We start from the raw sequence: 14,839 nt of genomic DNA, 5'->3' as shown, positions 1-14,839 counted from the left end.
GATAGAGGAAGACAATAGGATCTGAAAGACCTACCATGTTTTTTCTAATTCTGTGAAGTATGTCATGGGGATTTGGATTGGGATTGCATTGAATCTACATATTGCTTTTGGTAGGATGGTCATTTTCACAACATTAATTCTTCCAATCCATGAGCATGGAAGGTTCTTCCATCTTCTAATGTCTCCCTCAATCTCTTTCTTTAAAGATTTAAAATTTTCATTGTAGAGCTCTTTCATGTCTTTGGTCAGGTTTATTCTGAGACATTTTATTTTTTTGCAGCTATTGTGAAGAGGAGTGTTTCCATGTGCTTGTTCTCTGATTGCTTGTTATTGGTATATCGAAAGGCTACAGACTTTTGTAGGTTAATTTTGTAACCTGCCACTTTACTGAGCGAAAAATGCTGGGTGTGATGTCAGGCTCTTGCAACGCCAGTGCTGCGAGGGAGGGAAGACATAGGTGGCTCCTGGAGGCTGGTGGGCCAGCCAGCCTCACTGTATCAGTGAACGCAGGCCAGTGAGAGACATTGTCTCAATAAAGCAAGCTGAATGGCTCCTGAGGAACAACACGCAAGGTTGACTGTGACCTCCACACTTATGTGCATACCCAGGTGCACACTCTTGCGCACACACAAGAAATTTAACAATGATAGGCTTCCACAACATACCATATAAATTAATATACTTTAAGTCATTTTAAAAATAAATGTCTCTGGTATCAGAAAATCCCCATTTTCTATTCTTGTGTACACCATCTTGTGTCAAGATGGTGTTAATTGGAACCTACCTTAGACTTCAGCATTGTATGATTAAATTTTCATGCAAATAAGCAGAATAAGCCATGGGTATCTGAAGGAGACACTCACCTTGAGGGATGAGGGGTAGAGAAATGTTCATCTTCTCAAAGATGCTCAGAGACAATTGGTCCCTCAGCCTGAGCCCCTGACCTGCTCTAGACAACTTGCTCCATTCATCCTTGCCTTGTGTAAGCCACATTGATCTCAAGATACTTAAGTTGTAATCCCGACTCTGTACCTACCTGCTAATATTAATCACCACCTAGGTAAAGCAGTGTGCTCTTTTATCCTTTGTTGACACCTCACATTTAGAAGTGTGAGATGAATTGATTGCAAAGGTCTTCTGGGAGTTTCTGCACTCATGGATGGCACTGTATGTGTTCTCAGCCAGTATCTCTAGTCCTAAGGTCTCCCCTTCAACATGATGGTGCCTCAGCCTTTGTCTCCCTGCACCCAGGCCTTGTGCGATGGTTGTTCCAGACTTTGAGCTCATCTGTGAGATCATGCTGGTAGCAGAAGGATTCATTGAAGCCCGACTGTTAGCCAGGAAGTTCATCACCCTTTACCAGTTGTGTAAAGAGCTCCTCTCCAAACAGGTAGGACCACTGGGGAGGCTGATGACCTAGCACCATGTTGTGGCCTAGTTCTACAAGGGTTCTAGAGCCAATGTATTAGAGTTTTCTTATAGTCCTCGGGCTGAAAAGCATATTCAAAGCTCTGAGTATTTTTTGCAATAAAAGTTTGTGTTCAGTTTTCATGTGAGTACCCTTTCAATGTCTTTGGCCACCAATATATTTTTTAAACATTGTTCTTATAAATTCAGTATCCCATGAGAAACTACAGCAGCCAGTGAAAATCCCTAGAGGGAATGGTCTCTACCTGAAAAAGGCATGAGACAGAAAAGAGGAACAGAGTTGGGCATAACAGTTCCAGGCTTCTCATTGCTGCTTGGCCTCAAGTATGACTTGCTGAAGGCGGCCCCCCAACCCTACCTCAGGAAATAGCACCTTAACAAATCATGACCTGTAAGGTCAACAGCCTGTATAGAGAGTTTCTTGGTGGCAAGGACAGCTGACAAAGCTTCCCTGGGCTATTGCTAGTGAGTCTCCCCATCCCTTTACGGGGGTCATCTTGCTTTGATCACCTTTACTGCCCTGGACTCTCAGCCCCATGAGATCTATCCAGGAATCTTGTGTTCTTCATGTTTTCTTTTTCACTGAATCCTCTCTTCGCATTCTCTACCACCACCAACTTCCCAGGCCTGTGACTTCTGTGCTAACAACTCTGCCACAAACCTCTTTTGTGTTCTAAGACATATATTGTCAGTGGTCTACCTCACCATCCTCCCACTGTTTAAAGAACACCTCCACTTAGCACACTCAAAGCTGCTCTAGCCTGTCAGCTCCCACCAAGCCTGCTTTTCCTGCCATACAGAGCCATCATTCACTTGCTAATGCTGGGACCCTAGCAGGGATTCATCCTTGACCCTCTCTCCTTTCTCTCCTACAGATGTTTAATCATAAACAAAGTGATGTTGATTCTACTCTGGATATTCCTCAAAGAATCTGTTTTCTTTCCATACTTGCCTGTTATGGCTTTAGTTTCAGGCACCCACGTTTCTTGATTAAACTCTTGTACCTGCCTCTAGGCTAGTTTCTCTACTGGCAACCCAGTTCCTTTAATCCATTCTTAAAATACCAGCTAAAGTAATTATTTTTAAATGTTCCTCACTGCTCTTCACATGAAGACAAACTCCTGATCCCTCTGCTGACAGCTACAAGGTCCTGTAACCTGGCTACCTCAACAGCTTACACGCATGACTGTCTGAATCTTCTTTCAGTTCCTTGAAATAGATTACCTTTTTACCCTGAACCTGTGAACGGCCTCTTGCCTGGGCCTTAACTGCACCTTTTCTTCATGTGGGTCTAACTGGTCTCAATTCCTTCTAGCCTTCTACAATATCTTTCATTCAGGAGATGCTAATCCACAGACTGCAGGTATAGCCACTGTGTCCTCCATCTTCACTGCACATGAGACTTTTCTTTCATAGCATTTACCACAGCTCTAATTATATAATGACCTGGTATGAAGGAAGTGGCAGAGCTGGGACTTGAACCTGGATCTGTACGAGTTCAGACTCTGCTCTCTGAATCACACTTCACCTCTCTCTCTTCACTGTGCTGTGGAGATCTGGTGTCAGTTTTTTGATGCATTTGCCCCAGAATCTACTATCAGCACTGGTGCCTACAAAGAACTCGTAATCATTTTTAGTGCTGGAGACCAAACCTAAGAGCTTGCACACACTAGGCAAGTACTCCTCTGTTAAGCTATGCCCCAGCCGCGGGGACTACAGCTTATAAATTACTCTCAGTATGTTTGGAGGCCTCCAAGGTAGAGCACATAAGCTTGGTCCACACCATCTCTAAGAGCTAACACACACTGTCTTTGAAAATTCTTCCACCTTCTGAATGTCTAAGGAATAGCCACACGGGTTTGAAAATGGTTCTTCTCAATCCTCCAGAGTTCAGTCCCTTGCGTGTTCTGTGTCTGTCTTATCATCACAAGACAGAAAAAAAGGAAATGCCAGATTAGAAACCTAGAGTTCAGAGACCAAGATTTTGTAGTGTTTGAATTCTTGCCACCCTTACCTGGGCTTCAGAGGTGTGACCTATGGTGTGCTTCGGCCGCAATTTTGTGGACCGAGCAAGTGCTGCTCTGCATCCCAGCAACTTAGGTCTCAGCTGTGCTGTCTTCCTGCAGGATCACTATGACTGGGGCCTGCGGGCCATTAAGTCTGTCCTCGTGGTGGCAGGATCCTTGAAGCGAGGAGACCCCGACCGGCCAGAGGACCAAGTCCTGATGCGCTCTTTGAGAGACTTCAACATTCCCAAGATTGTGACTGATGACATGCCAGTGTTCATGGGCCTGATTGGGGACCTCTTTCCTGCTTTGGATGTCCCTCGGAGGAGAGACCTGAACTTTGAAGCCTTGGTTCGGAAGGCAGTCCTGGACCTGAAGCTCCAGGCTGAGGACAACTTTGTGCTCAAGGTACGTGAGGCTTTCCTCCTGAAGGCTCCTCTAACACTAGCTTCTTTTCTTGGATGATGAGTTCTACTTTGTCATTCATCCAAATGAGTTTTCTAACTGCACAGATAGATATATATCCAGTTAGAAGTAACTCAGTTCATTCCACAGTTCTTTCTTGAGGAGCCACAATATGAAAGGATGGTAGGGGATAGGGGAAAGAAGGTGGAGCCCGTGCCATGAGCATCACTAAAGATCTTAAGGGGGGAAAGTTGAAACTTCCCTGAGATACACCTTGCCTAGTATCTTTCAGAACCACTTTTAGGTGTTTTATACTCTGCTGTGGAAGCTATAAGGGCACATAGAGAAACTGGGAAGCCATCTCCCTCACATTTAGACAGTGGATTAGTGAGGAAGGCTGTATCTGGGTTGGATCTTTAATTGTGATTAAAATAGGCTCCAACAGAATAAAATGTACTCAAGACCTATCTCTTTTTACATACGTGCATTTATTTATTTATTTATTTATTGAGACAGGGTCTTCCTGAAGCCCCAGCTGGCCTGGAACTGGCTATGTAGACCAGGCTGGGCTCTATATCACAGAGATCCACCTGCCTCTGCCTCCTGTGTGCTAGGATTAAAGACGTGTGCCACCACACTCCATAAGACCTACCTCTTGAATGAGAAAGTCTAGGGCCCAGTCTGCAATGGACAGACTGAAAACAAGGCGAAGTTAGAATGCTTGGGAATTAACTGTGCTGCCATTCCATGATGGATGGGACTCATTGCTGAGTTTTTAGGACTTTAAGCACAGTTTTCTCCATTTCTCATGGTTTACCTCAATCCTGGTTTTCCATGAGTCTGTTATTGTCACTGAAGTTTTTCAGAAGGTGATATGTTCAGAATGCATGTATAGTTATGGTAGAAACACCTGCGTGAGACTCTTTAGCTTGTAGTAGAAGACAGTTGCCCCAAAAGAACAATGAAGGTTCTGAAGTACAGAGATTGATGATTCTTCCTATTAAATAGGTGCAAGAAACACATGAGCATTGCTTTAGAGTTCACACATGGTTTTATAGTCTGTCTCACACTTGATCTCCCAACACGGAGACAGATGATACAGGCAAGGTACTTCACAGGTGGGAAACAAGCCCACTACCTGCCTCTCCAAGACAGTGCAGTAAGGCCTTTCATGAGGGAGAAAGTGCATCCCCTGGAGGCACATGTGGCAAAGATGAAGGTTCCTTCATACCACAAGAGACCATTCCAACATATAGTATGCTCATTGGTAGAGATTAAGCCTTGACTACGTATAAATAAAATTAAGAGTGAATTGAAATATACTTCTCATTGCGATCAGGTGTCTGCTTTTATTGCTGGAATTCCCTTTCTTCACTTGCAGAAGAGAGCAGAGCACAACCTGGTCCTTTGCAGCAGATTTACCCATCCGCACTCCCTATCTCCTTCCTTCCAAGTACAATAAATGGACAGACTCTTGCAGAGAAGCAGGATAGATTTCTATGCAGAATAAAAAGGATCAACAGTGAGGCCTCTGTAGGAAACATAGAAATGGTACACAAGCCATGGGAAGCCACTGTTGTCCAAGGAAAAGTATTGCATGAATGCTAGAAAGACAGCATTGGGCCATGATATAGAGGGCCCTGAATGCCAGGTTTGGGGCTTTTCCATTAAAAAGGCTAATCTCAAGATGTACTCTCTCCTGAGAGATGAGTTAAATCCAATGAAGTTCATGAGATGCTTGTACCTGAAGATGCTGTCATAGAATCAGATAGGCCATGTCTTTCTAGATTTTCTGGGATCTAGTCAGGGCATCCAGCCTTTCTCCCTACCCCCCCAACCCTTGTGTTCTTTATCTTTTTTCTATTAGAATCTTTCTTTTTTCAAACATCTTTTATTTATTTTTATGTGTATGAGTGTTTTGTCTGCCTGTGTATATGCAGGCAATGCCTGAGGAGATCAGAAGAGGGCATCGGATCCCCTAGAAGTGGAGTTACAACTGGTTGTTAGCTGTCATGGGGCTGGGAATCAAATCCAGATCCTCTGCAATAGCAGCCAGTGCTCTTAACCACAGAGCCATCTCTCCAGCCCCGTATCTTCCTTTTTAATTGTCAGTTGGGTAGTGTTCTATTTCCTTCTTTTCTCCTCTCCTTCTCCATAGCTCTTTCCTCTTCTTGTAAGCTGGAGGCTCTCTGCTAAAGGTTCGTAGAGCAAAAGACAACATCCTTATCCATTTTCACTTGACTCTCTGAGACATAATTTCCCTAAAACTGTCTCATGGTGCTCTTGTGGCATCCTGAGATCCCTTAAAGAAAAAAAAATTACACACATTTTTATATATAATCTGACAAGGAGTGAACTTATAGAACTATGGAAAGTGAGAAATGATCATTACAGTAAATTTCTAAAAGTATAGTGAAAGTGTCAGATCCAACAGAGTGGAGGGGATTGTGGGATAGGATACCCTAGAAAGAAGTTCAGAGGAAGAGGAGTTGGAGGGCAGCCATTCTGTGGAGCAGAACCCTGGAAAAGCTGTGGCCTTAGAGTCAAGAGTGCAGGAGGGACCAATGAGAAGAGAACTGAGACGAGCCAGAGGGGCACCAGTAAATCTGTTTACCCCATACTTTTGCTGCTTGGCTGTCCACACTCTTCTTCTCTTCTCCCATGACCTCCTTCTAGATTCCACCTCCCACGGTATGTAGACCAGGTACAGCCAAGAATTGAACTCAAGCCCAAAAGAAAGAAAAATTTGTAAGAAAATGTAAGAACTCCCTAAGACAAAACTAAGATGGATGTCAGGGTGCTGGTGCCCAAACAAAAGCCTTTCCATTCTTTTCGGGGATCTTCAGTAGAAGACCTGCTTACATACCCACAAGTTAAAGGATAAAGTCAAAGACCAAGGTCTGACCAAATCTAACTATCTACTAAGTCCTCCCTGCCCCAAAAGAGATCCACATAGACCAGCCAAAGAGGATAATCAGCCTGGAGAAAATAAGTGACATGAGAGAGGGGCACAAACACACACACACACACACACACACACACACACACACACACACACCAACACACACAACACTGATCCCTGGGAAAGTAAGAAAGAGAACATTTGAAACACCTTAATTAGTATCCTTGAAAATAATAAAACAATATCCATAAAATACCATTCTTTACTAAAAAGACCTATTGAAGAATTGTAAAGGGCTCTCTGAAATATAGAATTGAATCATTGATGGGACATAAAATTCAGGAAGAAGATTAGAAGGCAAGCCAAGGAAATTCTACCATGGGATTCCACATAGTCACCTGCAGGTCTGTGTACGATAACATAGGCACACAGAAAGAAAGACTGAAAATGTGAGAGACAGGGTGATACACACAGCCTCAATCTCAGTTAGGGCTTCAAACTCTCTCTACTCACAACCCTGCTTCACCTGAACAGTTTTTTGTTATTTCTACAATTCAGTAATATGATTCCATATTGGGTTAGAACCCACTGTTTAAGAAGCTGTGATCTAGGTGATCTAACATATTATCAAAAATTCTAAAAGGAAATTGAGAAAATCTTCTAGAACTGGAAAGTCATGCCTCCAGACTGGAAAGATGTAGTGCTGGGCAGAGTGAATGTAAGCGGGTTTATTCAGAGACACATCCTCATGGAATTTCAAGAGTCAAGAGCAAAGAATGAGTGATTTATAGCTGAGTGATTGAGGAGGTAGTATAAGTATCCCAGGACAGGAATGGGATTCAGGCTGACCTCATAATCTCTCAACAACATGGGATTCTAGAGGGCAAGTTTAAAGGAACTTCAAAGTTCAAGGGCACAGCCCCTGCATTGACTTGGTTCTGGTGAGAGCCTTTCTGGCCATGTCACAATATGGTGGTTGCAATGGCAGAGGTGTCCTCTGAAGCATGAACTCACATCTCAATCCAGGAGCCAGAGAGAGCTAGGCCACACATGAGATTTTTTTTAAAATAAGTCTTCTCATGAGAATTAACCAGAGTCTCACAAGAAGTACCTGAATCTCTTCTGATAGCATGATCCTAATTGACCTACACACCACCCACTATGCCCCACCTCTTAAAGTGCTGGCTGCCTTCAGTGAGTTGAAATCCAATAATGAGACAGGAAATAGCCATTGCGATGGTCAAGCACTAGGATGCACTGTCCACCTCATAACTTGCCAACAGGACTTTCTTCCCAATTAGACTACAGTATTTTATCTTAATGTCACCTATCTGGTGCCCTCTCTGGTGGTTAGTTGGTGATTAATAATTGCATGAATGAGTTAGGAATATGTGAAGAGGTGAATTGTGGTGCGCCTGTGTTTCATATCTTGTTGTGTTTTATGGTAAGTATTCTCCCATTGTTGACTTCAAACCTCACTTCACACACCAGTCTTGCTCGCAGAAGAACAGGTGGCCTGTAGGTGAGTGACAAGCTGACCCTCCAGCTGACTTCCCTGTCTCCCAGGTGGTCCAGCTGGAGGAGCTGTTGGCTGTCCGGCACTCCGTGTTTGTGATGGGCAATGCTGGCGTTGGCAAGTCACAGGTGCTGAGGTCCTTACATAAGACTTACCAGATCATGAAACGCCGGCCTGTGTGGATCGACCTGAACCCCAAAGCTGTCACAAATGATGAACTCTTTGGCATCATCAATCCGGCCACTCGAGAATGGAAGGATGGTAAGAGTGAGGTTCCCTAAACCAAAATTCCTTGTATCCCGAGTTTCCCTCCTAGGCTCAGAGGTCATGGGGTGAACTGCAGCAGACAAAGTTTTGAGTTAAATGTTTTTTGGGGGACGGGGGAGACTACAGAAGGAGATAAAAGATCAGCAGAAAAGAAACCAGTTTGGGCTAGGAAGGGAACCTCAGCTTTTTAGATGTCCCTCCCCTGAGGACTCTTCCAACCAGGTCCTTAAAGTGGGTACAGTGCATGGCACAGAGTGGCTGCATTGCCTGGCATGGATTCCAGGGGTGTGCAAGGAAGGGGAGCTAATGGATGGGTCTCAAAGAAATGGTGGCTGCCAGCATCCCACAGAGGCACCTCTTCCCCTGTAGATTCTACCCCGGTAGAGATGGAGAGGATGCCGTGTATGGAACACTGAATCTAAACATAGTCCCTGGTGATGCTGGGGATACCCATCCAAGAAGGGTTTGTTGGACCATGTTCTCTCCCATAGTGGCATAGAAGACTCCATACCCATGTTCATCCTGTGCTCTAGATAAGGAAGGATCCATCTGTCTTAATGTTTCAGTGTCTGACTCCATCAGAGTCAAACTGTTTGGTGTTCTTCAATGCAGGAGCCCAGAACAAGGGAAGGTAATGGGCTGTGTCTCTAATTTTCATTTCACTAAATGTCAGGAAAGCTTAGAATCTTTACTTCTTATTGATATTAGTGATTTGCTTTTTGTGTTTTATTTCCCCTTGTTATTTTGTATCAGTGTATAAGAGGTTTTATATATACATATATATTGCATATATATATATACATATATATGCAATAACCCTTTATCTGGTGCTAGTGTTTTCCCTACCTCCCAAGATGTCTACAGACATCTTGTGGCATAATTCACCATGAACTTTTTAAAGGAAATTATGTCTGTCTAGCTCTTTTAGCAGCCGTGATTCCTATTCATTTATAACTCCAATATTCAGCTACAGATATAGTATCATAAATTTGGTTGATAAGGATTCTTTTATACTCACATTTTTTAATCCATCTGGAATTTATTTGGGGCTTAGTATGAGGTAGTGTAGGAAATCAACTTTATTTCCTTCCAGATGGATAATTGATTGTGCCAGTACCACTTATTAAATAAGCCACTTTCTCTCTGAATCTACATACCAGCCTGTCGATCATTGAATTCCACACATGCTGAGCTCTGAGTCTAGGGTTTTCATTCTGTTCCACTCTCTTATTTTTCCAATCCTATACTCATATCATTCTATTTCAGTTACAACCATTTTAAAGTATGTTTTCCTATCTGATGAGACCCCTTGCTCCTCAAAATTCTTTTATAGTTCCCTTGGACACCCTCAGACATTTAATTTTCCATGTTAAATTAAAGCCTGGTATTATAATTTAATATTTTAAACTGTCATAGTTCTAATTAAAATTATATTAAATTTATATGTGAAATTTGGGGAGACTAGTAAAGACAATATAGTCATCCATAATTTATTCTTACCTGACAACACAATTATGAAGCAAATGAAATATAGCTTTTTAGAAATTTTTAGAACTTGATAAAGTCTATTTTACTACATCTTTTTCAAAATTAGATGGTTCCAAGTAGGCAGAAAAATAAGTATGTAGACAGAAGAATTTACAAATATGTCATTGAATTCAATATAATACATCATTATAAAACTTTGAATTCTATAAATAGAATTCATTTCCTGGTTGTTTCATGGAATAGTTACAAAAATTAAAAATTCAATTGGCTTCAGAGAAGGGTATATTGAACTTAAAAGTCTCATTTCATAGACTGCATTCTCTGATAATACAATAGCATTAGAATCAACAGGCAAGAAAATAACCCCAAACAGTTTCCTGGTTGAAAAATCAAGAAATGCTCTCTATACCTCATCAAAAAAAAAAAAAAAGAAATTAAATCAGAATCCATTTAAGAACCAGTGAAAAACATATTTCATGCAGAATCTATAGGGAAGATTTAAAGCCTATAAAAATTAAACTTGTTACAAAAACTAAACTGGAAATAAAGGAAATTATTACCCATGTTAAGCAATTTCTCAAACTAAACCTCAAGAAAATGGGGAAAAGAAACTAATGAAGGTAAAACCTGGAATTAGTCAGAAAACAAAAAAAGATCATAGAAAAAGCTGACTGTAAGTACTGGTTCTTGGAAAAGATCAATAAAATAAGTTCATTTTGAGCATTCTTAATGGGGGAACAGTATATACAGTATTTCTGCATGTATGTAGACATAGAAAGGACAAGACTGGAGACAGAACTCAGTCACTAAAGTGCTCACCTTGAAACCAGGAGGAACTGAGTTCAGTTCTCAGAACCCACATAAAAAAAGCCAGATGGGGTGGCACATGCTTGTAATCCTATCACTGGGGAGGTGGAGAGATCCCTGGGCCTCACTAGTTAGCCAGCCTAGCCTAATTAATGAGCTCCAGGCTAGTGAGGGACCTTCTCCCAAAATGAAATGAACAAACAAACAAGCTTTGTAATACCTGAGAACAACACCTTCAGTCTCCATGTGCATCTGTACACGTACGAATGTACACATGAACAAATGCCCATAAATACAAAAAAATTCAATAAAAAATAGAAAAGGGTACTAGAACAGTAGAAACAGGCAGGATTTAAAATGAATATTTAATTAGATGGCACAGTACTTGAAAAACTAGAATAGGTGACCCTTAGCAAAATATAAATTAACAGTATTTACTCAATGAGAAGTAGAAGACTTGAGTAAACAAATGAAAGGGAAAATTTAAAGCTGGTAGAAGAACAAAAAACAAGTTCAATTTATAAAAAGGGATAGCTCTGAAATCATCCTATGGACCCAAAATAATCTTTTTTAAAATAATACTTGTATTGATTCTTTGAGAATTTCATACAATGTGTTTTGTCATATTCAGACCCCATCCCCATCTCCACCCCACTGCCCTTCCCCTCTCACTCCACGTTCACTATTATTATTTTTTAAAGACCTATATCAAGTCTAATTTGTGACCCAAATGTTCCTGGGTGTGGGTCCATCCTTTGGAGCCTGGCCAGTCTACCCAGGGTCACACCCTTAAAGAAAACTGACTCTGCCACTCCCAGGAGCTATCAGTTGCCAATAGTTCCTCAGCCAGAACTGGGGCTTCTTCATACCAGCTTTTGTATAAAACCAAAAGAAGATTATGATTTTACTTACTACCATAGATGCAAAAATTCTAAATAAAATATCAGTAAATAGACTCCTAACACTATCTCAAAAGAATAATATAGTTTGGCCATGTACAACCTATTCTAAAGAGAATACAGACAAATCAATTATTTTTATAGAATAGTAACAAAACATTAACAAATTAAAAGAGGAAATAATTTGATCAATAAATACATACTAAAAGTTCAATAAACATTTCTAGCAGAAAGTTCTAAATAAAATAGGATCAGATGGAAATCCCTCAAATACAATGAATGCTCTGTACCTAAAGCCCAAAAGAAAATGAAACCTCTCTAAAAAATTATGCATAATCTATTTCCATTAAGGGAAACAAGGGGGCTGGAGAGATGGCTCAGTGGTTAAGAACACTGGCTTCTCTCGCAGAGGACCCAGGTTCAGTTCCCAGCACTCACATGGCAGCTAACAACCATCTGTAACTCCAGTTCCAGGGAATCCGGCACCCACTTCTGACCTCATGGACACTGCATGACATAGGTGCTTTTACATGTATATAAGCATAACGCTCTTATGCATAAAATAAAAATAAATAAATCTAATAATAATAAAATATTTTTTAAAGAGTAATAGTGTGGGTGATGAAATGGAAAAGAAGTCATCCCTGATTCCTTTCAGGATTATTCTCTTCCATCATGCGTGAGCTTGCCAACATCACTCATGATGGGCCCAAGTGGATTTTATTGGATGGCGACATAGACCCGATGTGGATTGAATCTCTGAACACTGTCATGGATGATAACAAGGTATGAAGGGGGAGGGTCCCCACACCATTCCCATTCATATGTGAAGGTCGATTTCCAGTTGACAGCACATCTGAAAATCTCGATTCCACAGGACCACCAGCCCACAGTAAGCAACCCTCACTCATGTCTTCAGAGAGATACCTCAGAACTTGCCTACTTCCACTTGGGCCTACTTCAGAGTCCCTGCCACTGCCCCCGCCCCCGTTTTTGGTATGCTTCTCATTTCTTGCAGAATCTCCTGCCCCTAGATTCATTTACTATTTAGAACTGAGAATCTTAGTCATTCATTCAAATTTTTTATGATTCATTTCCTTTTAATAAATAAGGAAATTAAGTATCAGAAACATCCTGAGTTTCTTAAACACCTTCCAGGATGATAAGTATCTATTCATGGAGAGTGAATGTCATGTCTTATAAACAATGACAGCAAACTGCATGCCAGTGAAATGGCTGTTAAGCTGGTAGCTTCTTCCAAACTTGTTTAGAAAGCATGTCCAGATTGGAAGTGTTAAAATGGCTTCAGCATTCACAGAATCATTAGAATAGTTGCACGCTCTCCCAGCGGGCTACTTAGGAGGAGGAGCAGTAATATGAAAGCAAAGCTCTTTTTAATAGTTTTATTGTTCCAATATGGTATCGTTCATTCACACTACTGTCATCAATTTGAAGTGTTTAAATAACTTTTTTCCTGATTCACTGAGGAAGCAAGGCTAGGAGGAGAAGGGTTATAGGGGGAAAAGAGAAAGGATCATTGTAAAAAATACTGCACACTGCACGGGGGGTGATGCACACACTTGTAATCCTAGCACTCAGGAGGGAGAGCTGGGAGAATCTTGCATTCAAGGCCAGCTTAGGCTACATAGTATGAGGCCAGCCTGGGCCATATAGTAAGGCCTGTCTCAAGAAAGACAGAAACAGAGACAGACAGAGACAGAGATGAATGAATCAATCCTGGCTGTGCTTTGTGCTACTGTACCAGAATACTGGAGACTGGGTAATTTATAAAGAAAAGATATTTAATTGTCTTATAGTTCTGGAGGCTGAAAGTTCAAGATCAAAGGGCCATATTTAGTGGAATCTTTCTAGCTGTGTAATCCTATAATAGAAGGGAGAAAAGCAAGATAAAGTCTCTTCAGTGATCAGCATTAATCCATTTATGAAGTGGAGGCTTCAGGGCCTCATCACCTCTAAAAGGCCTCACTTAGGTTTTCTTGGGGGAAACACATTCAACTGTAGCATATCCATAACCCTGGCCAACAAGAATCCACCAAATCCCTACTAGCTGTGAATGCAACTGTAGTAGCTACTTTTCTAACACTGTGACAAAGTGCCTGACAGAAGAAACTTAAGGGAGTAAGGATTTACTTTGTTTGAGGTTTTACCATGGTGGGAAGGCATGGCAACAAGATCAAGCCCATGGAGGTCAGGTCTTCACACCTCAGCAGAAAGAATATAGAGAACAGGACTGGAAGTGGGACCTTAAAATAAACCACCAAGACCCACCATCATAGGCCGGCTCCCACCAGCAAGAACCCAGTTTCTACAACTTCCCCAAAGAGCAACACCAGCTGGTGAAGAAGTGTTCAAACACATGGGCCTGTGGGGCCATTTCACATTCAAACCATGACAACATTGCAGCTCCTTCCCAAGTGGATGACCCTCCTGCTGTTTCCAGGTGTTAACCCTAGCAAGCAATGAGAGGATTCCTCTTAACCCCACGATGCGTCTTCTCTTCGAGATCAGCCACCTGCGCACGGCCACTCCAGCAACTGTCTCCAGGGCAGGTATGACCCTTCAAGTGGCTCAGGTGAGGCAGGTATATTTGGCCTAGTTCTCAGCCCTAAGCCATACCCACAAGGGCAAACAGGCACCACAGGCCTCAGCCAGGTGACTTTGTTATTTCAGAAATACTGCCCCAAAGAGAAGGGAAATAGTCCCTGAGCTGGGCAACTGTACACTGCATGGGAGTGTCTTGAGCTAGGCTGCATTTGGTTCTAGCCACCATATCAGTGGAGGCGACCATGCATAACCATTTCTCATTAACTCCTGGTAGCAATTAGCGCTGTGATCTTAACTTTTGTCTCTCCACCCACAGAAACTGCATGGTAAAAAGAAACTGATGAAATAATCATACTGGATGTAGGATAAATGGTGATGGCTGCAATATAGAGCAGGAAGGAGTGAGGAGGATAATCAATGGGTGCGAAGCTGTTGATATTCAGGATGTGTATATTCTAGACTCCTGTAAAATCTGGTATAAAGTTGAATGGTTGACAGCACTGTATTGTACACTTTAAAAATGTAAGAAAGATGGTAATGTTCTTACTGAAAAACA

General features: G+C 41.7%; 1 protein-coding gene across 1 annotated transcript in view; it reads left to right on the top strand.

The window, feature by feature from the left end:
- The window catches only part of Dnah9 (dynein axonemal heavy chain 9), a 430,757-nt gene that overhangs the window by 147,674 nt on the left and 268,244 nt on the right, over positions 1-14,839 (top strand). The window contains exons 30-34 of the mRNA XM_008855701.3: positions 1,252-1,390; positions 3,555-3,842; positions 8,308-8,518; positions 12,377-12,504; positions 14,180-14,288. Coding sequence (XP_008853923.1) covers positions 1,252-1,390; positions 3,555-3,842; positions 8,308-8,518; positions 12,377-12,504; positions 14,180-14,288 — 875 coding nt within the window. The remainder of the gene's footprint in view (positions 1-1,251; positions 1,391-3,554; positions 3,843-8,307; positions 8,519-12,376; positions 12,505-14,179; positions 14,289-14,839) is intronic.

This window comes from Nannospalax galili, unplaced genomic scaffold (assembly GCF_000622305.1).
Source record: "Nannospalax galili isolate Female #2095 unplaced genomic scaffold, S.galili_v1.0 scaffold146, whole genome shotgun sequence".
Taxonomy (NCBI): domain Eukaryota; kingdom Metazoa; phylum Chordata; class Mammalia; order Rodentia; family Spalacidae; genus Nannospalax; species Nannospalax galili.
Note: the sequence above shows the minus strand (reverse complement) of the source record. Positions and strands in the feature narration are given on the sequence as shown.